Source organism: Rutidosis leptorrhynchoides, chromosome 1, assembly GCF_046630445.1.
Source record: "Rutidosis leptorrhynchoides isolate AG116_Rl617_1_P2 chromosome 1, CSIRO_AGI_Rlap_v1, whole genome shotgun sequence".
Classification (NCBI taxonomy): Eukaryota; Viridiplantae; Streptophyta; class Magnoliopsida; order Asterales; family Asteraceae; genus Rutidosis; species Rutidosis leptorrhynchoides.
Window position 1 is genome coordinate 508,343,558 of NC_092333.1, and position 24,859 is coordinate 508,368,416.

Here is a 24,859-nt window from a genome sequence, read left to right on the forward strand (position 1 = left end):
GAGAAACAAGGTTTTTAGATTATTACGGGGCTGTTGGACATTACGAAACCCTCGTCCTTTTGACGACATTACAACATGCTGCCTAGCCAATGGTCATAACGGTTATTTTTGAAAGGACCCGTCCTAATCCATCCAGACGAAGTCCATATCGATTATAAACGATTCACAACAGTTGATTACATCGCGAGGTATTTGACCTCTATATGATACATTTTACAAACATTGCATTCGTTTTTGAAAAGACAATCTTTCATTACATCAAAAGTTGACAACATGCATATCATTTCGTAATATATCTTACTATAATAGACTTAATAATAATCTTGATGAACTCAACGACTCGAATGCAACGTATTTTGAAATATGTCATGAATGACTCCAAGTAATATCTCTAAGATGAGCAAATGCACAGCGGAAGATTTCTTTCGTACCTGAGAATAAACATGCTTTAAAGTGTCAACCAAAAGGTTGGTGAGTTCATTAGTTTAATATAAATAATCATTTCATAATTTTAATAGACCACAAGATTTCATACTTCCATTTCTCATAATCATACATCCCATGCATAGAGAAAAAATATCATTCATATGGATTGAACACCTAGTAACCGACATTCACAATATGTATATAAGAATATCCCCATCATTCCTGGATCCTCCTTCGGACATGATATAAATTTCGAAGTACTAAAGCATCCGGTACTTTGGATGGGGCTTGTTGGGCCCGATAGATCTATCTTTAGGATTCACGTCAATTAGAGTGTCTGTTCCCTAATTCTTAGATTACCAGACTTAATAAAAAGGGGCATATTTGGTTTAATAATCCAACCATAGAATGTAGTTTTGATCGCTTGTGTCTATTTCGTAAAGCATTTATAAAAGCAGCGCATGTATTCTCAGTCCCAAAAATATATATTGCAAAAGCATTTAAAAAGGGAGCAAATGAAACTCACGCATATAAATATTGTAAATCAGTTAATAAAGCATTTGCATGTATTCTCAGCCCAAAATTATATATGTAAAAAGGGAATAATGAAACTCACGCATATAAATATTGTAAAATAGTTAATAAAGCATTTGCATGTATTCTCAGCCCAAAAAGGTATATAAAAAGGGAATAATGAAACTCATGCATATAAATATTGTAAAATAGTTAATAAAGCATTTGCATGTATTCTCAGCCCAAAAATGTATATAAAAAGGGAATAATGAAACTCACGCATATAAATATTGTAAAATAGTTAATAAAGCATTTGCATATATTCTCAGCCCAAAAATGTATATAAAAAGGGAATAATGAAACTCACCTAATGTATTTTGTAGTAAAAATACATATGACGTCATTTAACAAGTGTAGGGTTGACCTCGGATTCACGAACCTATATCGTTTTTATATATATAAAAACATGTAATCGTAATCGGACAATTTATATACGTATCTATTAGTGATATCATTCTATAACATATGTGTTTCATTAAAATATTTTAATATTACTAAAAATGATATATTAATAATAATAATACTAATTAATGATAATGATATTACTATTAAGGATAATAATGTTAAAAATAATATTACTAATATTGTTAATAATAATGGTTTTAATAGAAATGATAGATTTTAATAATAATAATAATAATAATAATAATAATAATAATAATAATAATAATAATAATAATAATAATAATAATAATAATTACTACGGCTTTAATAGTAACAATAATAATCATACATATATATTATCTTATATAATTATTAATCTTAACCATAATAACAAAAGAATTAATAAAAATATTATTAATAATAATAAAGATAATAATAACAATAACAATACTTAATAATAATCTTAATAATGTTAAATAATACCTTAGGAGTATTAAAAAGAAATAAGTTGCCAAGGACGGGACTCGAACCCGCGACCTCCCGCTCCACCATTCCCTCCCTTACCACTGAACCATCAAATGTTTTCTGTATTATCTCGCGTATCCATTTATTTAACATCTAAAAAAAATTGTATCCCATCCTCACCAAAGCATAACAATGGAACACGGCCCACTTACAAAAACAGACCCATGTGGCCCAACACTAACAATATGAAGATCCAGTCTACAAGCAACCTATAACAGATTCGTTCTTTTCCTGTGTTTAATCGATTAGGGTTTTTAAAAAAAAAATTGAACTTAGCTTCATCATCTCGATCATCATCTTTAATGTATCTCCTCGTTATCTTCGTTTCTTCTCTTCACCTGTCATCATAATCATCGAACATATATAACAGTATCACCATCATCCTCCATCACGTCATACTAATCACTATTCCTCTTCTTCTTCACACATTAACATCCTTATTCAATTGTTCCCTTTGTTCATCGGTAAGAAACAGGAAACAGAACGTAAGCTGTAGTAGCAGCAGTGACGAGAAAAAAAAACAAGGATGAAGAAAAAAAAGAGAAATAAATATACGGTTGAATCAGGAAGATGTAGTAGTAATTAGTTTGGTTTTGGTGATTTGTTGGGTCACAAAAGAAATAGCAACAGCAGATTTACGATGGGATAACGACGTAGCAGCTGCAAGTAGGTCTTCGGGGGTGATGATTTCGAAAGGTTGAAGATGGTGGTTGTGGTTAAAAGGTGATGAAAACCAATGGTTGATGATGGTGTAGGTTTACGAAGAAGATAATAGAAAGAGATGATGAGAGAGAGAGATATAGAGAGAGAAGGTGGTTCGTTGATCATGGTGACCAGAGACCCGGTGGTTCATGGTGGTTGCGAGGTGGAGGAGGTAAAGTAAGAAGAAAATCATAGTTGAAGTGGGTTTAGTGGTGAGTGGTTATTGGTTCTAGAAGAAAAGAGGGTGGCGGTTTTTATGACTCGGAATTATGGGGTGGTTCTTGGTGGTACTCACGGTGGGTGAGGGTGGTCGGCTCATGATGGTTATGGATGGTGGTTGCCGAAGGTTAGAAGGGTGGCGAGTGATGGGTGTTCAAGAAGAAAGGTTCTTCGTTCCATGTACATATATACATATATGCTATATATAAGTAAATATAAGATATTTGAGGTAAGAGAACAAAAACAGTGAACATAATTATAATATAATTTTTATTTTTAATAATAATATCTATCAATCATTTACATTACAGTAAACGTGCAATATTCACATTATCTTCTGCCGACAGTTTTCTGTATTATATCGTGACCATTGCTAAACAGTTAGAATATAAAAGTGTTCCTAAAAATCCCAAATTTTTAGATTAAATATATTTAATTATTTCACTCATTAACTGTTTGAAACCTGATCAAAAAGGTTTGATAATTGTTTATTTTCTGTTCCAATTTATGTGTACGGAGTACTAATATTTAATCTTAAAAATGTAAAAATATTTTTGACAAATCCAAAATCTTCGTAATCAATTTACAATTCAACTTTTATCTTAATCATTCATGAACATGTATTATATCTATATTAAAACTAACAAAACATCAACCGAGTGCTACTGACGTTTACTAATTAAGCTCGAAATCATTCATTTTTAATATATTCTCTTTCTATATGCAAACAGTTTTAAATAGCAAGTTTTAACTACTAAAATAAATATATTATATATTTTTAAACAATTAGGTTTAATATAATTTTATATATTTACAAGTAATATTTATATATACATATATATACATATCTATATATTTATAATAGTAGTTTTCATTATCGCATATTATTTTACATATTTATTTCCTAAAAATTAAATCATATATTATATCAAATAATATTTCAAATTATTATTATTATTATATATATATATATATATATATATATATATATATATATATATATATATATATAAATATATATATATATATATATATATATTTAAATATATATGTATCTATTTACAAATAGTTGTTCGTGAATCGTCAAGAACAGTCAAAGGGTAATTAGATATATGAAACAGTTCAGAGTTTTTGAGACTTAACATTATAGGCTTTGCTTACCATGTCGAAATCATATAAATATTAAGTTTAAATTTGGTCAGAAATCTCCGGGTCATCACAATTTTCCACAAGACCAAGGATGGGAAGTCGTCTTAGTAAAACCAGAATGCATGACTTGTTTCTGGACTTATGAATTACGTGTCTTTATTTCCTTTGCTGAACAACTTGCGTATTAACTAGATTTATCTTCAAAACTGTCCTGTATCATAGTGTACTATATTTCATATTATATGTAATATAGCGATGTTGTAAGTTTGAAGAATATTTGTATGTGATATATTATTATAATCAGTTTTTCATATGGAATTGTAGTAGTTGAATTGTATATTAGCTACTAAGTATGAACTTAACGGGTAGGTAGTACCCGAATTTAAACTTATAAAATGCTAATATGAAGAAAAAGCTTTTATAAATGAGTTCATATTATGCTACGAAATACTATTGACTACTCTTAATATTCTGTATGATTAACTCGATTCAGTTGGCTATTTTGAAGGAAATGGCACCGACTACTCGACACACCATGAATATTAGCGAAGAGGAATTTCGTACCTTTCTTGCTGCAAACATAGCCGCAGTACAGGCTGCGCTACATACCAACAATAACTCTGAATCTAGCAATGCAGCTAACGGCGCAAGAAATCGTGTAGGATGCTCCTACAAAGAATTCACTGCCTGCAAACCTTTGGAATTTGATGGAACCGAAGGACCAATTGGATTGAAACAGTGGACTGAGAAAGTCGAATCGGTGTTTGCCATAAGTAAGTGTACTGAAGAGGACAAAGTTAAATACACTACGCATACCTTCACAGGTACTGCATTAACGTGGTGGAACACCTATCTTGAACAGGTAGGACAAAATGTTGCTTACGCACTACTGTGGTCGGCATTCAAGCAATTGATGAACGAGCAGTTTCGTCCTAGAAACGAAGTCAATAAATTCAAGGCAGAACTTAGAGAGTTACGAACACAAGGGTTCGACGTTACCACATATGAACGACGCTTCACAGAGTTGTGCCAATTGTGTCCGGGAGCATTCGAAGATGAAGAAGAGAAGATCGACGTGTTTGTAAAAGGGTTACCAGTAAAGATTCAAGAAGATGTGAGTTCACACGAGCCCTCTTCTATACAGAAGGCAAGTCGAATGGCTCATAAACTCATAAATCAGATTGAGGGAAGAATTAAACGAAACAAATCAATAGGAAGTGGGAGGAAAACGGTGACAAGAGTCACCAGTACAACAACAACAAGAATTACTACCACAATCGCAACAACTATCCCAACAACCGCAACAACAATCGCAACAATAACCGCAATCCTAACAATAACTACAACAAACATCCTAACAACAACAACAACTATAACAACCGTTTCAACAACAATAACAATCCCAACAATAACCTCAATAACAACAACGGCAACAAAAACCAAAAACAGCCATGTCATAGGTGTGAAGAAAATCATCAGGGGTTTTGCACGACATTTTGTAACTGGTGTAAAAGAAATGGTCATAGCGCGACAAAGTGTGAGGTCTACGAACCAAAGTTTAACAGAAATAAAGGAACAAATAATGTCGGAACAAGTAATACTAAAACGAATAGTATCGGAGCAAGTAATACCAACGCTGTTTATTATAAATGTGGAAAACCGGGCCACATTATTAGAAATTGCCCGAATCAGGGGAATACTAATGGGCAGGGCCGTGAAAGAGTTTTCAATATTAATGCGGTAGAAGCACAGGAAGACCCGGAGCTTGTTACGGGTACGTTTCTTATTGATGATAAATCTGCTTATGTTTTATTTAATTCAGGTGCGGATAGAAGATATATGAGTAGAGAATTTTGTGCTAAATTAAGTTGCCCATTGATGCCTTTGGATAGTAAATTTTTACTCGAATTAGCAAACGGTAAATTAATTTCAGCAGATAATATATGTCGGGAGAGAGAAATTAAACTGGGGGATGAAACGTTTAAAACTTTTGATGTAATAATTGGGATGGACTGGTTGAAAAAGGTGAGAGCAGAGGTCGTTTGTTACAAAAATGCGATTCGCATTATGCGTGAAAAAGGAAAACCTTTAATGGTGTACGGAGAAAAGAACAACGCGAAATTAAATCTTATTAGTAGTTTGAAGGCGCAAAAACTAATAAGAAAAGGTTGTTACGTCATTCTAGCACACATCGAGGAAGTTAAACCTGAAGAAAAGAACATCAGTGATGTTCCCGTCGCAAAATAATTTCCCGATGTATTTTCGAAAGAATTACCGGGATTACCCCCACATCGATCCGTTGAATTTCAAATAGACCTTGTACTAGGAGCTGTACCAATAGCTCGTGCTCCATACAAACTCGTACCCAGTGAAATGAAAGAATTACAAAGTAAGTTACAGGAACTTTACAGGAACTTTTAGAGCGTGGTTTCATTCGACCAAGCACATCACCATGGAGAGCTCCTGTTTTGTTTGTCAAGAAGAAAGATGGTACATTTAGGTTGTGTATCGACTACCGAGAGTTGAACAAACTTACCATCAAGAACCGCTACCCACTACCGAGAATCGATGACTTATTTGATCAACTACAAGGCTCGTCTGTTTATTCGAAGATCGATTTATGTTCTGGATATCATCAAATGCGGGTGAAGGAGGATGATATTCCAAAGACTGCTTTTAGGACGCGTTACGGTCATTACGAGTTTATGGTTATGCCGTTTGGATTGACTAACGCACCAGCTATGTTCATGGACCTCATGAACCGAGTGTGTGGGCCATATCTTGACAAGTTTGACATTGTTTTTATCGATGACATACTGATTTACTCGAAGAATGATCAAGAGCACGAAGAACATTTGAGAAAAGTGCTAGAGTTGCTGAAAAAAGAAAAACTGTACGCTAAGTTTTCAAAGTGTGCATTTTGGTTGGAAGAAGTTCAATTCCTCGGTCACATAGTGAACAAAGAAGGTATTCAGGTGGATCCAGCAAAGATTGAAATCGTTGAAAAGTGGGAAACCCCGAAAACTCCGAAACACATACATCAATTTTTAGGACTAGCTGGTTACTACAAATGGTTCATCCAAGACTTTTCCAGAATAGCAAAACCCTTGACTGCATTAACGCATAAAGGGAAGAAATTTGAATGGAAAGATGAACAAGAGAAAGCGTTTCAATTGTTAAAGAAAAAGTTAACTGCGGCACCTATATTGTCATTACCTGAAGGGAATGATGATTTTGTGATATATAGTGACGCCTCAAAGTAAGGTCTCGGTTGTGTATTAATGCAACGAATGAAAGTAATTGCTTATTGTAGTGACCCGAACTTTTTCATGTTTATATATATATTAAATGAAATTGTTATTTACATGATTAAGTGTTTCCAACATGTTAAGCAATCAAACTTGTTAAGACTTGATTAATTGAAATAGGTTTCATATAGACAATTGACCACCCAAGTTGACCGGTGATTCACGAACGTTAAAACTTGTATTAACTATACGATGACATATATAGGGTTATATATATAGTTAACATGATTTTATTATAAGTATGTATCTCATTAGGTATTTTAACAATGAGTTATATACATAAAAATGAGACTATTAATTTAAGAAACTCGAAAACGATATATATAACGATTATCGTTATAACAACGTCTTACTAGGTACATATGAATCATATTAAGATATTGATACACTTGGTTAATTATGTTAAATGATAAGTAAATATATTATTAAGTGTATTAACAATGAAATACATATGTAAAAATAAGACTATTAACTTAATGATTTCGAAACGAGACATATATGTAACGATTATCGTTGTAACGACATTTAACTGTATATATATCATACTAAGATATATTATATATCATAATATCATGATAATATAATAATTTAACATCTCATTTGTTATAATAAACAATGGGTTAACAACATTCAACAAGATCGTTAACCTAAAGGTTTCAAAACAACATTTACATGTAACGACTAACGATGACTTAACGACTCAGTTAAAATGTATATACATGTAGTGTTTTAATATGTATTCATACACTTTTTAAAGACTTCAAGACACTTATCAAAATACTTCTACTTAACAAAAATGCTTACAATTACATCCTCATTCAGTTTCATCAACAATTCTACTCGTATGCACCCGTATTCGTACTCGTACAATACACAGCTTTTAGATGTATGTACTATTGGTATATACACTCCAATGATCAGCTCTTAGCAGCCCATCTGAGTCACCTAACACATGTGGGAACCATCATTTGGCAACTAGCATGAAATATCTCATAAAATTACAAAAATATGAGTAATCATTCATGACTTATTTACTTGAAAACAAAATTACATATCCTTTATATCTAATCCATACACCAACGACCAAAAACACCTACAAACACTTTAATTCTTCAATTTTCTTCATCTAATTGATCTCTCTCAAGTTCTATCTTCAAGTTCTAAGTGTTCTTCATAAATTCCAAAAGTTCTAGTTTCATAAAATCAAGAATACTTCCAAGATTGCAAGTTTACTTCCAAGTTTTCTAAATCCATTCCAAGTAATCATCCAAGATCAAGAAACCTTTGTTACTTACAGTAGGTTATCTTTCTAATACAAGGTAATAATCATATTCAAACTTTAATTCAATTTCTATAACTATAACAATCTAATTTTGAGTGGAAATCTTACTTGAAATTGTTTTCGTGTCATGATTCTGCTTCAAGAACTTTCAAGCCATCCAAGGATCCTTTGAAGCTAGATCTATTTTTCTCATTTCCAGTAAGTTTATCTAAGGAACTTGAGGTAGTAATGATGTTCATAACATCATTCAATTCATACATATAAAGCTATCTTATTCGAAGGTTTAAACTTGTAATCACTAGAACATAGTTTAGTTAATTCTAAACTTGTTCGCAAATAAAAGTTAATCCATCTAACTTGACTTTTAAAATCAACTAAACACATGTTCTATATCTATATGATATGCTAACTTAATGATTTAAAACCTGGAAACACAAAAAACACCGTAAAATCGGATTTACGCCGTCGTAGTAACACCGCGGGCTGTTTTGGGTTAGTTAATTAAAAACTATGATAAACTTTGATTTAAAAGTTGTTATTCTGGGAAAATAATTTTTATTATGAACATGAAACTATATCCAAAAATTATGGTTAAACTCAAAGTGGAAGTATGTTTTCTAAAATGGTCATCTAGACGTCGTTCTTTCGACTGAAATGACTACCTTTACAAAAACGACTTGTAACTTATTTTTCCGACTATAAACCTATACTTTTTCTGTTTAGATTCATAAAATAGAGTTCAATATGAAACCATAGCAATTTGATTCACTCAAAACGGATTTAAAATGAAGAACTTATGGGTAAAACAAGATTGGATAATTTTTCTCATTTTAGCTACTTGAAAATTGGTAACAAATCTATTCCAACCATAACTTAATCAACTTGTATTGTATATTATGTAATCTTGAGATACCATAGACACGTATACAATGTTTCGACCTATCATGTCGACACATCTATATATATTTCAGAACAACCATAGACACTATATATGTAAATGTTGGAGTTAGCTATACAGGGTTGAGGTTGATTCCAAAATATATATAGTTTGAGTTGTGATCAATACTGAGATACGTATACACTGGGTCGTGGATTGATTCAAGATAATATTTATCGATTTATTTCTGTACATCTAACTGTGGACAACTAGTTGTAGGTTACTAACGAGGACAGCTGACTTAATAAACTTAAAACATCAAAATATATTAAAAGTGTTGTAAATATATTTTGAACATACTTTGATATATATGTATATATTGTTATAGGTTCGTGAATCAACCAGTGGCCAAGTCTTACTTCCCGACGAAGTAAAAATCTGTGAAAGTGAGTTATAGTCCCACTTTTAAAATCTAATATTTTTGGGATGAGAATACATGCAGGTTTTATAAATGATTTACAAAATAGATACAAGTACGTGAAACTACATTCTATGGTTGAATTATCGAAATCGAATATGCCCCTTTTTATTAAGTCTGGTAATCTAAGAATTAGGGAACAGACACCCTAATTGACGCGAATCCTAAAGATAGATCTATTGGGCCTAACAAACCCCATCCAAAGTACCGGATGCTTTAGTACTTCGAAATTTATATCATATCCGAATGGTGTCCCGGAATGATGGGGATATTCTTATATATGCATCTTGTTAATGTCGGTTACCAGGTATTCACCATATGAATGATTTTTATCTCTATGTATGGGATGTGTATTGAAATATGAAATCTTGTGGTCTATTGTTACGATTTGATATATATAGGTTAAACCTATAACTCACCAACATTTTTGTTGACGTTTAAAGCATGTTTATTCTCAGGTGAATACTAAGAGCTTCCACTGTTTCATACTAAAATAAGGACAAGATTTGGAGTCCATGTTTTATGATATTGTGTAAAAACTGCATTCAAGAAACTGATTTCGATGTAACATATTTGTATTGTAAACCATTATGTAATGGTCGTGTGTAAACAGGATATTTTAGATTATCATTATTTGATAATCTACGTAAAGCTTTTTAAACCTTTATTTATAAAATAAAGGTTATGGTTTGTTTTAAAAATGAATGCAGTCTTTGAAAAACGTCTCATATAGAGGTCAAAACCTCGCAACGAAATCAATTAATATGGAACGTTTTTAATCAATAAGAATGGGACATTTCAGTTGGTATCCGAGCGTTGGTCTTAGAGAACCAGAAAATTTGCATTAGTGTGTCTTATCGAGTTTGTTAGGATGCATTAGTGATTCTGGACTTCGACCGTGTTTTCTTTAAAAATGATTGCTTAACATTTGTATTGGAAACTATATATTATTAACATGTATATATTATGTGATATATTAATCTCTTAATATGTTTGATATTTTGTGATAGATGTCTACCTCTAGCACAAATCCCATTGACTCACCTAATAATAACGAAGAGTCGAATATATATTGGACTGATTCACAAGTTCCCGAAGAAGAAGAATTAGAACCAGAAGAAGAATCAGAACCGGAAGAGGAGGAACCGGAAGAGGAAATAGAACCGGTGGGTGAAATAATAAAACGGTTAAGTAAAAGAAAATCATCAACCAACCGACCAAGGTTAATTATGGTCAATGGTGTTTCCGTCAAGGAAGCAAAATATTGGGAGGATTACCAATTCTCCGATGAATCGGATTCTGATGAGAATTCCGATGATGTTATAGAAATTACCCCAACTGAATTTAAAAAGGCAAAAGAAAATAATAAGGGAAAGGGCATAAAAATAGAGAAATCTAATTCCAACCCGGATGAACTTTATATGTATCGTCAACCCCCGAAGCCCTTAAGTTGTAACAATGACCCGGGAACCTCTAAACCACCAGGTTTTTCTAAACCGTTGTGGAAAACGACAGCTCGTATTAGGGGAACATCATATATCCCTAGAAACTTGGCAAAACGAACCAAAACCGAAGAAGAAGAAATGAGCGAGTCGGAATAAGATAGTTGTATTCGTGTGGTGTAATATATGTAATATAGTGTGCTTATGCTTTATGATATATGTAAAAATTGCTTGTATTAATAAGTAATTTTTTTTTATGAATCTAACTCTTGTCTATTTTACAGTATAAAAACACAAAATGGATAGACAGCCCAATATTTTAAGAGACCTACCCGGAGACATGATTGATGAAATCTTGTCTAGAGTCGGTCAGAATTCTTCGGCACAACTATTTACGGCGAAATCAGTTTGTAAGACATTCGAAGAACGTTCCAAGAATGTCTTAGTTTATAAGAGACTTTCGTTTGAAAGATGGGGGATATCACATTGGGAAACCCATAAGTTACGATGTGTTTACTTTGACGCATATATTGCGGGGAACCCAAATGCTATTTTACGCAACGGGTTAAGAAATTATTTTGACTCAATGTATCCGAATATAGGACTTCATGATTTAGAAAAAGCGGCTAACATGCAACATAAAGAAGCATGCTATGCTTACGGGTTAGTAATGTTCGCTTCTCACCAAAGTGAGAAAAAGAACATCGGGCTACAACTATTAAACAAAATGTTCCCATAAGTGACGGATTCGGTAATTGGGGTAAGAAATGAGGTTTTTAGGTTATTACGAGACTGTTGGTCATTACGTAACCCTCTTCACTTTGACGACGTTACAACACGCTGTCTTATCAACGGCCATAACGGTTATGTTCCACAAGACCAAGGATGGGAAGTAGTCCTAGTAAAACCAGAATGCATGACTTGTTTCTGGACGTATGAATTACGTGTCTTTATTGCCTTTGCTAAACGACTTGTGTACTAGCTAGAATTATCTTCACAACTATCTTGTATCAAAGTTATTGTGTGCTATATTTCATGCTTTATGTAAAATAAGCGGTATTGTAAGTTTGTAAAATATTGTATAAAAGTTTGAACGCGAAATATTATTATAATCAGTTTTTCATATAGAATTGTAGTAGTTGAATTGTATATTAGCTACTAAGTATGAACTTAACGGGTAGGTACTACCCGAATTTAAACTTATAAAACGCTAATATGAAGAAAAAGCTTTTATAAATGAGTTCATATTATGCTACGAAATACTATTAACTACTCTTAATATTTTGTATGATTAACTTGTTCCATTTGACTATTTTGAAGGAAATGGCACCGACTACTCGACACACCGTGAATATGAATGAAGAGGAATTCCGTACTTTTCTAGCTTCAAACATAGCAGCAGTACAGGCTGCGCTACATACCAATAATAACCTTGGATCTAGCAGTACAGGAAATCGTGTAGGATGCACCTACAAAGAATTCACTGCCTGCAAACCTTTGGAATTTGATGGAACCGAAGGACTGATCGGATTGAAACGGTGGACCGAGAAGGTCGAATCGGTGTTTGCCATAAGTAAGTGTACTGAAGAGGACAAAGTGAAGTACGCTACGCATACCTTCACAGGTTCTGCGTTAACATGGTGGAATACCTATCTAGAGCAAGTGGGACAAGATGATGCGTATGCACTACCGTGGTCAGCATTCAAGCACTTGATGAACGAGAAGTACCGTCCCAGAACCGAGGTCAATAAGCTCAAGACAGAACTTAGAGGGTTACGAACCCAACGATTTGATATTACCACGTATGAAAGACGATTCACAGAATTGTGCCTATTGCGTCCGGGAGCGTTTGAAGATGAGGAAGAGAAGATCGACGCGTTTGTGAAAGGATTACCGGAAAGAATCCAAGAAGATATAAGTTCACACGAGCCCGCCTCCATACAACAGGCATGTAGGATGGCTCACAAACTAGTGAACCAGATTGAAGAAAGAATTAAAGAACAGACTGTTGAAGAGGCCAATGTGAAGCAAGTCAAAAGAAACTGGGAGGAAAACGGTGATAAGAATCACCAATACAACAACAACAGCAATTACAACAATAATCGCAACAACTATCCCAATAATCGCAACATCAATCGCAACTACAACAAATGGCCCAACAACAACAACAACAACAACAACAACAACTACAACAATCATCCCAACAACAATAATAACCGCAACAACAACAACAATCAGAAGCAACTATGCCAAAGGTGTGAAAGGCATCACTCGGGGTTCTGCACCAAATTTTGCAACAAGTGTAAAAGAAATGGTCATAGCGCGGTGAAGTGTGAGGTCTACGGACCAGGGGTTAACAGAACGAAAGGAACAAATGGTGTTGGAACGAGTAATGGGGGAGCAAGTAGTGTCGGAGCAAGTTATGCCAATGTAGTTTGTTATAAATGTGGAAAATCGGGCCACATTATTAGAAATTTCCCGAACCAGGAGAACACGAATGGACAAGGCCGCGGAAGAGTTTTCAATATTAATGCGGCAGAGGCACAGGAAGACCCAGAGCTTGTTACGGGTACGTTTCTTATTGACAATAAATCTGCTTACGTTTTATTTGATTCGGGTGCGGAATCGAGAAATTAAACTGGGTAGCGAAATATTTAAGATTGATTTGATACCAGTAGAGTTAGGGAGTTTTGATGTAATAGTTGGCATGGACTGGCTGAAAAAGGTGAAAGCAGAGATCGTATGTTATAAAAATGCAATTCGCATTGTACGAGAAGAAGGAGAACCCTTAATGGTGTACGGAGAAAAGGGCAACATGAAGCTACATCTTATTAGTAATTTGAAGGCACAAAAACTAATAAGAAAAGGTTGCTACGCTGTTCTAGCACACGTCGAGAAAGTACAAACTGAAGAAAAGAGCATCAATGATGTTCCCGTCGCAAAAGAATTTCCCAATGTATTTCTGAAAGAATTACCGAGACTACCTCCACATCGATCTGTTGAATTTCAAATAGATCTTGTACCAGGAGCTGCACCAATAGCTCGTGCTCCTTATAGACTCGCACCCAGCGAGATGAAAGAACTGTAAAGCCAACTGCAAGAACTATTAGAACGTGGTTTCATTCGACCAAGCACATCACCATGGGGAGCTCCTGTTTTGTTTGTCAAGAAGAAGGATGGTACATTTAGGTTGTGTATTGACTACAGAGAGTTGAACAAACTTACCATCAAAAACCGTTATCCACTGCCGAGAATTGATGACTTATTTGATCAACTACAAGGCTCGTCGATTTATTCGAAGATTGATTTACGTTCTGGATATCATCAAATGCGAGTAAAGGAGGATGATATTACAAAAACTGCTTTTAGGGCGCGTTATGGTCATTACGAGTTTATGGTTATGCCGTTTGGATTGACTAACGCACCAGCTGTCTTCATGGACCTTATGAACCAAGTGTGTGGGCCATATCTTGATAAGTTTGTCATTGTTTTCATCGATGACATACTTATTTACTCAAAGAATGATCAAGAGCACGAAGAACATTTGAGAAAAGTGCTGGAAGTATTGAGGAAAGAAAAACTGTACGCTAAGTTTTCAAAGTGTGCATTTTGGTTGGAAGAAGTTCAATTCCTCGGTCACATAGTGAACAAAGAAGGTATCCAGGTGGACCCGGCAAAGATCGAAACCGTTGAAAAGTGGGAAACCCCAAAAACTCCGAAGCATATACGTCAATTTTTAGGATTGGCTGGTTACTACAGAAGATTCATCCAAGATTTCTCCAAAATAGCAAAACCCTTAACTGCATTAATGCATAAAGGGAAGAAATTTGAATGGAAGGATGAACAAGAAAAGGGGTTTCAATTATTGAAGAAAAAGCTAACTACGGCACCTATATTGTCATTGCCTGAAGGGAATGATGATTTTGTGATTTATTGTGACGCATCAAAGCAAGGTCTCGGTTGTGTATTAATGCAACGGACGAAGGTAATTGCTTATGCGTCTAGACAATTGAAGATTCACGAGTAAAATTATACGACGCATGATTTGGAATTAGGCGCGGTTGTTTTTGCATTAAAGACTTGGCGGCACTACTTATATGGGGTCAAAAGTATTATATATACCGACCACAAAAGTCTTCAACACATATTTAATCAGAAACAACTGAATATGAGGCAGCGTAGGTGGATTGAATTGTTGAATGATTACGACTTTGAGATTCGTTACCATCCGGGGAAGGCAAATGTGGTAGCCGACGCCTTGAGCAGAAAGGACAGAGAACCCATTCGAGTAAAATCTATGAATATAATGATTCACACTAACCTTACTACTCAAATAAAGGAGGCGCAACAAGGAGTTTTAAAAGAGGGAAATTTAAAGGATGAAATACCCAAAGGATCGGAGAAGCATCTTAATATTCGGGAAGACGGAACCCGGTATAGGGCTGAAAGAATTTGGGTACCAAAATTTAGAGATATGAGAGAAATGGTACTTAGAGAAGCTCATAAAACCAGATACTCAATACATCCTGGAACGGGGAAGATGTACAAGGATCTCAAGAAACATTTTTGGTGGCCGGGTATGAAAGCCGATGTTGCTAAATAAGTAGGAGAATGTTTGACATGTTCTAAGGTCAAAGCTGAGCATCAGAAACCATCAGGTCTACTTCAACAACCCAAAATCCCGAAATGGAAATGGGAAAATATTACCATGGATTTCATTACTAAATTGCCAAGGACTACAAGTGGTTATGATACTATTTGGGTAATAGTTGATCGTCTCACCAAGTCAGCACACTTCCTGCCAATAAGAGAAGATGACAAGATGGAGAAGTTAGCACGACTGTATTTGAAGGAAGTCGTCTCCAGACATGGAATACCAATCTCTATTATCTCTGATAGGGATGGCAGATTTATTTCAAGATTCTGGCAGACATTACAGCAAGCATTAGGAACTCGTCTAGACATGAGTACTGCCTATCATCCACGAACTGATGGACAGAGCGAAAGGACGATACAAACGCTTAAAGACATGCTACGAGCATGTGTTATTGATTTCGGAAACAGTTAGGATCGACATCTACCGTTAGAAGAATTTTCCTACAACAACAGCTACCATTCAAGCATTGAGATGGCGCCGTTTGAAGCACTTTATGGTAGAAAGTGCAGGTCTCCGATTTGTTGGAGTGAAGTGGGGGATAGACAGATTACGGGTCCGGAGATAATACAAGAAACTACCGAGAAAATCATCCAAATTCAACAAAGATTGAAAACCGCCCAGAGTCGACAAAAGAGCTACGCGGACAGTAAAAGAAAAGATATAGAGTTTGAAATTGGAGAAATGGTCATGCTTAAGGTTTCACCTTGGAAAGGCGTTGTTCGATTTGGTAAACGGGGGAAACTAAATCCAAGGTACATTGGACCATTCAAGATTATAGATCGTGTCGGACCAGTAGCTTACCAACTGGAGCTACCTCAACAACTCACGGCTGTACATAACACTTTCTACGTCTCAAATTTGAAGAAATGCTTTGCTAAAGAAGATCTCACTATTCCGTTAGACGAAATCCAAATCAATGAAAAACTTCAATTCATTGAAGAAGCCATCGAAATAATGGATCGTGAGGTTAAGAGACTTAAACAAAACAAGATACCGATTGTTAAGGTTCGATGGAATGCTCGTAGAGGACCCGAGTTCACCTAGGAGCGTGAAGATCAAATGAAGAAGAAATACCCGCATTTATTTCCAGAAGATACGTCAACACCTCCAACTGCTTAAAATTTCGGGACGAAATTTATTTAACGGGTAGGTACTGTAGTGACCCGAACTTTTCCATGTTTATATATATATTAAATGAAATTGTTATTTACATTATTAAGTGTTTCCAACATGTTAAGCAATCAAACTTGTTAACACTTGATTAATTGAAATAGGTTTCATATAGACAATTGACCACCCAAGTTGACCGGTGATTCACGAACGTTAAAACTTGTAAAAACTATACGATGACATATATATGGTTATATATATAGTTAACATGATTTTATTATAAGTATCTATCTCATTAGGTATTTTAACAATGAGTTATATACATAAAAATGAGACTATTAATTTAAGAAACTCGAAAACGATATATATAACGATTATCGTTATAACAACGTCTTACTAGGTACATATGAATCATATTAAGATATTGATACACTTGGTTAATTATGTTAAATGATAAATATATTATTAAGTGTATTAACAATGAAATACATATGTAAAAATAAGACTACTAACTTAATGATTTCGAAACGAGACATATATGTAACGATTATCGTTGTAACGACATTTAACTGTATATATATCATACTAAGATATATTATATATCATAATATCATGATAATATAATAATTTAACATCTCATTTGTTATAATAAACAATGGGTTAACAACATTCAACAAGATCGTTAACCTAAAGGTTTCAAAACAACATTTACATGTAACGACTAACGATTACTTAACGACTCAGTTAAAATGTATATACATGTAGTGTTTTATTATGTATTCATACACTTTTGAAAGACTTCAAGACACTTATCAAAATACTTCTACTTAACAAAAATGCTTACAATTACATCCTCGTTCAGTTTCATCAACAATTCTACTCGTATGCACCCGTATTCGTACTCGTACAATACACAGCTTTTAGATGTATGTACTATTGGTATATACACTCCAATGATCAGCTCTTAGCAGCCCATGTGAGTCACCTAACACATGTGGGAACCATCATTTGGAAACTAGCATGAAATATCTCATAAAATTACAAAAATATGAGTAATCATTCATGACTTATTTACATGAAAACAAAATTACATATCCTTTATATCTAATCCATACACCAACGACCAAAAATACCTACAAACACTTTCATTCTTCAATTTTCTTCATCTAATTGATCTCTCTCAAGTTCTATCTTCAAGTTTTAAGTGTTCTTCATAAATTCCAAAAGTTCTAGTTTCATAAAATCAAGAATTCTTCCAAGATTGCAAGTTTACTTCCAAGTTTTCTAAATCCATTCCAAGTTATCATCCAAGATCAAGAAACCTTTGGTACTTACAGTAGGTTATATTTCTAATACAAGGTAATAATCATATTCAAACTTTAATTCAATTTCTATAACTATAACAATCTTATTTCAAGTGGAAATCTTACTTGAAATTGTTTTCGTGTCATGATTCTGCTTCAAAAACTTTCAAGCCATCCAAGGATCCTTTGAAGCTAGATCTATTTTCCTCATTTCCAGTAGGTTTATCCAAGGAACTTGAGGTAGTAATGATGTTCATAACATCATTCGATTCATACATATAAAGCTATCTTATTCGAAGGTTTAAACTTGTAATCACTAGAACATAGTTTAGTTAATTCTAAACTTGTTCGCAAATAAAAGTTAATCCATCTAACTTGACTTTTAAAATCAAATAAACACATGTTCTATATCTATATGATATGCTAACTTAATGATTTAAAACCTGGAAACACCAAAAACACCGTAAAATCGGATTTACGCCGTCGTAGTAACACCGCGGGCTGTTTTGGGTTAGTTAATTAAAAACTATGATAAAATTTGATTTAAAAGTTGTTATTCTGGGAAAATGATTTTTATTATGAACATGAAACTATATCCAAAAATTATGGTTAAACTCAAAGTGGAAGTATGTTTTCTAAAATGGTCATCTAGACGTCGTTCTTTCGACTGAAATGACTACCTTTACAAAAACGACTTGTAACTTATTTTTCCAACTATAAACCTATACGATTTCTGTTTATATTCATAAAATAGAGTTCAATATGAAACCATAGCAATTTGATTCACTCAAAACGGATTTAAAATGAAGAAGTTATGGGTAAAACAAGATTGGATAATTTTTCTCATTTTAGCTACGTGAAAATTGGTAACAAGTCTATTCCAACCATAACTTAATCAACTTGTATTGTATATTATGTAATCTTGAGATACCATAGACACGTATACAATGTTTCGACCTATCATGTCGACACATCTATATATATTTCGGAACAACCATAGACACTATATATGTAAATGTTGAAGTTAGCTATACAGGGTTGAGGTTGATTCCAAAATATATATAGTTTGAGTTGTGATCAATACTGAGATACGTATACACTGGGTCGTGGATTGATTCAAGATAATATTTATCGATTTATTTCTGTACATCTAACTGTGGACAACTAGTTGTAGGTTACTAACGAGGACAGCTGACTTAATAAACTTAAAACTTCAAAATATATTAAAAGTGTTGTAAATATATTTTGAACATACTTTGATATATATGTATATATTGTTATAGGTTCGTGAATCAACCAGTGGCCAAGTCTTACTTCCCGACGAAGTAAAAATCTGTGAAAGTGAGTTATAGTCCCACTTTTAAAATCTGATATTTTTGGGATGAGAATACATGCAGGTTTTATAAATAATTTACAAAATAGACACAAGTACGTGAAACTACATTCTATGGTTGAATTATCGAAATCGAATATGCCCCTTTTTATTAAGTCTGGTAATCTAAGAATTAGGGAACAGACACCCTAATTGACGTGAATTCTAAAGATAGATCTATTGGGCCTAACAAACCCCATCCAAAGTACCGGATGCTTTAGTACTTCAAAATTTATATCATATCCGAAGGGTGTCCCGGAATGATGGGGATATTCTTATATATGCATCTTGTTAATGTCGGTTACCAGGTTTTCACCATATGAATGATTTTTATCTCTATGTATGGGATGTGTATTGAAATATGAAATCTTGTGGTCTATTGTTACGATTTGATATATATAGGTTAAACCTATAACTCACCAATATTTTTGTTGACGTTTATAGCATGTTTATTCTCAGGTGAATACTAAGAGCTTCCGCTGTTGCATACTAAAATAAGGACAAGATTTGGAGTCCATGTTTGTATGATATTGTGTAAAAACTGCATTCAAGAAACTGATTTCGATGTAACATATTTGTATTGTAAACCATTATGTAATGGTCGTGTGTAAACAGGATATTTTAGATTATCATTATTTGATAATCTACGTAAAGCTTTTTAAACCTTTATTTATGAAATAAAGGTTATAGTTTGTTTTAAAAATGAATGCAGTCTTTGAAAAATGTCTCATATAGAGGTCAAAACCTCGCAACGAAATCAATTAATATGGAACGTTTTTAATCAATAAGAACGGGACATTTCACTTATGCGTCTAGACAATTGAAGATTCACGAACAGAATTATACGACGCATGATTTGGAATTAGGCGCGGTTGTTTTTGCATTAAAGAGGCACTACTTATATGGGGTCAAAAGTATTATATATACCGACCACAAAAGTCTTCGACACATATTTAATCAGAAACAACTGAATATGAGGCAGCGTAGGTGGATTGAATTGTTGAATGATTACGACTTTGAGATTCATTACCACCCGGGGAAGGCAAATGTGGTAGCCGACGACTTGAGCAGAAAGGACAGAGAACTCATTCGAGTAAAAGCTATGAATATAATGATTCACACTAACCTTACTACTCAAATAAAGGAAGTGCAACAAGGAGTTTTAAAAGAGGGAAATTTAAAGGATGAAATACCCAAAGGATCGGAGAAGCATCTTAATATTCGGGAAGACGGAACCCGGTATAGGGCTAAAAGAATTTAGGTACCAAAATTTGGAGATATGAGAGAAATGGTACTTAGAGAAGCTCATAAAACCAGATACTCAATACATCCTGGAACGAGGAAGATGTACAAGGATCTCAAGAAACATTTTTGGTGGCCAGGTATGAAAGCCTATGTTGCTAAATACGTAGGGGAATGTTTGACGTGTTCTAAGGTCAAAGCGGAGCATCAGAAACTATCAGGTCTACTTCAACAACCCGAAATCCTGGAATGGAAATGGGAAAACATTGCCATGGATTTCATCACTAAATTACCAAGGACTGTAAGTGGTTTTGATACTATTTGGGTAATAGTTGATCGTCTCACCAAATCACCACACTTCCTGCCAATAAGAGAAGATGACAAGATGGAGAAGTTAGCACGACTGTATTTGAAGGAAGTCGTCTCCAGACATGGAATACTAATCTCTATTATCTCTGATAGGGATGGCAGATTTATTTCAAGATTCTGGCAGACATTACAACAAGCATTAGGAACTCGTCTAGACATGAGTACTGCCTATCATCCACAAACTGATGGGCAGAACAAAAGGACAATACAAACATTTGAAGACATGCTACGAGCATGTGTTATTGATATCGGAAACAGTTGGGATCGACATCTACCGTTAGCAGAATTTTTCTACAACAACAACTACCATTCAAGCATTGAGATGGCGCCGTTTGAAGCACTTTATGATAGAAAGTGTAGGTCTCCAATTTGTTGGAGTGAAGTGGGGGATAGACAGATTACGGGTCCGGAGATAATACAAGAAACTACCGAGAAGATCATCCAAATTCAACAATGGTTGAAAACCGCCCAAAGTCGACAAAAGAGCTACGCCGACATTAAAAGAAAAGATATAGAATTTGAAATTGGAGAGATGGTCATGCTTAAGGTTGCACCTTGGAAAGGCGTTGTTCGATTTGGTAAACGAGGGAAATTAAATCCAAGGTATATTGGACCATTCAAGATTATTGATCGTGTCGGACCAGTAGCTTACCGACTTGAGTTACCTCAACAACTCACGGCTATACATAACACTTTCCACGTCTCGAATTTGAAGAAATGTTTTGCTAAAGAAGATCTCACTATTCCGTTAGACGAAATCCAAATCAACGAAAAACTTCAATTCATCGAAGAACCCGTCGAAATAATGGATCGTGAGGTTAAAAGACTTAAACAAAACAAGATACCAATTGTTAATGTTCGATGGAATGCTCGTAGAGGACCCGAGTTCATATGGGAATGAGAAGATCAGATGAAGAAGAAATACCCGCACTTATTTCCAGATGATACGTCAACACCTCCAACTGCTTAAAATTTCGAGACGAAATTTATTTAACGGGTAGGTACTGTAGTGACCCGAACTTTTCCAAGTTTATATATATTAAATGAAATTGATATTTACATGATTAAGTATTTCCAACATGTTAAGCAATCAAACTTGTTAAGACTTGATTAATTGAAATAGGTTTCGTATAGACAATTGACCACCCAAGTTGACCGGTGATTCACGAACGTTAAAACTTGTAAAAACTATATGATGATATATATATATATATATATATATATATATATATGATTATATATATAATTAACATGATATTATGATAAGTAAGTATCTCATTAGGTATTTTAATAATGAGTTATATACATAAAATTGTGTTTATTGAATTAAGAAACTCGAAACGATATATATAACGATTATCGTTATAACAACGTCTTACTAATTACATATGAATCATATTAAGATATTGTTACACTATGTTTAATCATGATAAATGATAAGTAAACATGTCATTATGTATATTAACAATGAACTACATATGTAAAACAAGACTACAAACTTAATAATTTCGAAACGAGACATATATGTAACGATTATCGTTGTAGCAACATTTACCTGTATATATATCATTCTAAGATATATTAATATATCATAATATCAAGATAATGTAATAATTTAACATCTCTTTAGATATAATAAACAATGGGTTAACAATATTTAACAAGATCGTTAACCTAAAGGTTTCAAAACAACATTTACATGTAACGACTAACGATGACTTAACGACTCAGTTAAAATGTATATACATGTAGTGTTTTAATATGTATTCATACACTTTTTAAAGACTTCAAGACACTTATCAAAATACTTCTACTTAACAAAAATGCTTATAATTACATCCACGTTCAGTTTCATCAACAATTTTACTCGTATGCACCCGTATTCGTACTCGTACAATACACAGCTTCTAAATGTATGTACTATTGGTATATACACTCCAATTATTAGCTCTTAGAAGCCTATGTGAGTCACCTAACACATGTAGGAACCATCATTTGGCAACTATCATGAAATATCTCATAAAATTACAAAAATATTAGTAATCATTCATGACTTATTTACATGAAAACAAAGTTACATATCCTTTATATCTAATCCATATACCAACGACTAAAAACACCTACAAACACTTTCATCTTCATCTAATTGATCTCTCTAAAGTTCCATCTTCAAGTTCTAAGTGTTCTTCATAAATTCTACAAGTTCTAGTTTCATAAAATCAAGAATACTTCCAAGTTTACTAGCTTACTTCCAATCTTGTAAATTGATCATCCAACCTCAAGAAATCCTTGTTATTTACAGTAGGATATCATTATAAATCAAGGTAATACTCATATACAAACTTTGATTCAATTCCTATAACTATAACTATCTTAATTCGAGTGATAATCTTACTTGAACTTGTTTTCGTGTCATGATTCTACTTCAAGAACTTTCAAGCCATCCAAGATCCTTTGAAGCTAGATCATTTCTTGTCACTTCCAGAAGGTTTACTGACTAAACTTGAGGTAGTAATGATGTTCATAACATCATTCGATTCATACATATAAAACTATCTTATTCGAAGATTTGAACATGTAATCACTAGAACATAGTTTAGTTAATTCTAAACTTGTTCGCAAACAAAAGTTAATCCTTCTAACTTGACTTTTAAAATCAACTAAACACATGTTCTATATCTATATGATATGCTAACTTAATGATTTAAAACCGGAAAACACAAAAAACACCGTAAAACCGGATATACGCCGTCGTAGTAACACCGCGGGCTGTTTTGGGTTAGTTAATTAAAAACTATGATAAACTTTGATTTAAAAGTTGTTCTTATGAGAAAATGATTTTTCTTATGAACATGAAACTATATCCAAAAATCAGGGTTAAACTCAAAGTGGAAGTATGTTTTCCAAAATGGTCATCTAGACGTCGTTCTTTCGACTGAAATGACTACCTTTACAAAAATGACTTGTAACTTATATTTCTAACTATAAACCTATACTTTTCCTATTTAGATTCATAAAATAGAGTTCAATATGAAACCATAGCAATTTGATTCACTCAAATCGGATTTAAAACGAAGAAGTTATGGGTAAAACAAGATTGGATATTTTTTGATTGTTGTAGCTACGGGAAATATTGTAACAATTCTATACACATCATATTCTAGCTAACTTATATTGTATTATACATGTATTCTAATATATTATGTAATCTTGGGATACCATAGACACGTATGCAAATGTTTTGACATATCATATCGACCCATGTATATATATTATTTGGAACAACCATAGACACTCTATATGCAGTAATGTTGGAGTTAGCTATATAGGGTTGAGGTTGATTCCAAAAATATATATACTTTGAGTTGTGATCTAGCCTGAGACATGTATACACTAGGTCGTGGATTGATTCAAGATAATATATATCGATTTATTTCTGT

At 33.6% G+C, this 24,859-nt stretch overlaps 1 protein-coding gene across 1 annotated transcript in view; it reads left to right on the plus strand.

Annotated features, from left to right (window-relative positions):
• Positions 1–2,879: 2,879 nt before the first annotated feature.
• The window catches only part of LOC139841407 (secreted RxLR effector protein 161-like), a 128,808-nt gene continuing 106,828 nt past the window's right edge, over positions 2,880–24,859 (plus strand). The window contains exon 1 of the mRNA XM_071831627.1: positions 2,880–3,009. Coding sequence (XP_071687728.1) covers positions 2,880–3,009 — 130 coding nt within the window. The remainder of the gene's footprint in view (positions 3,010–24,859) is intronic.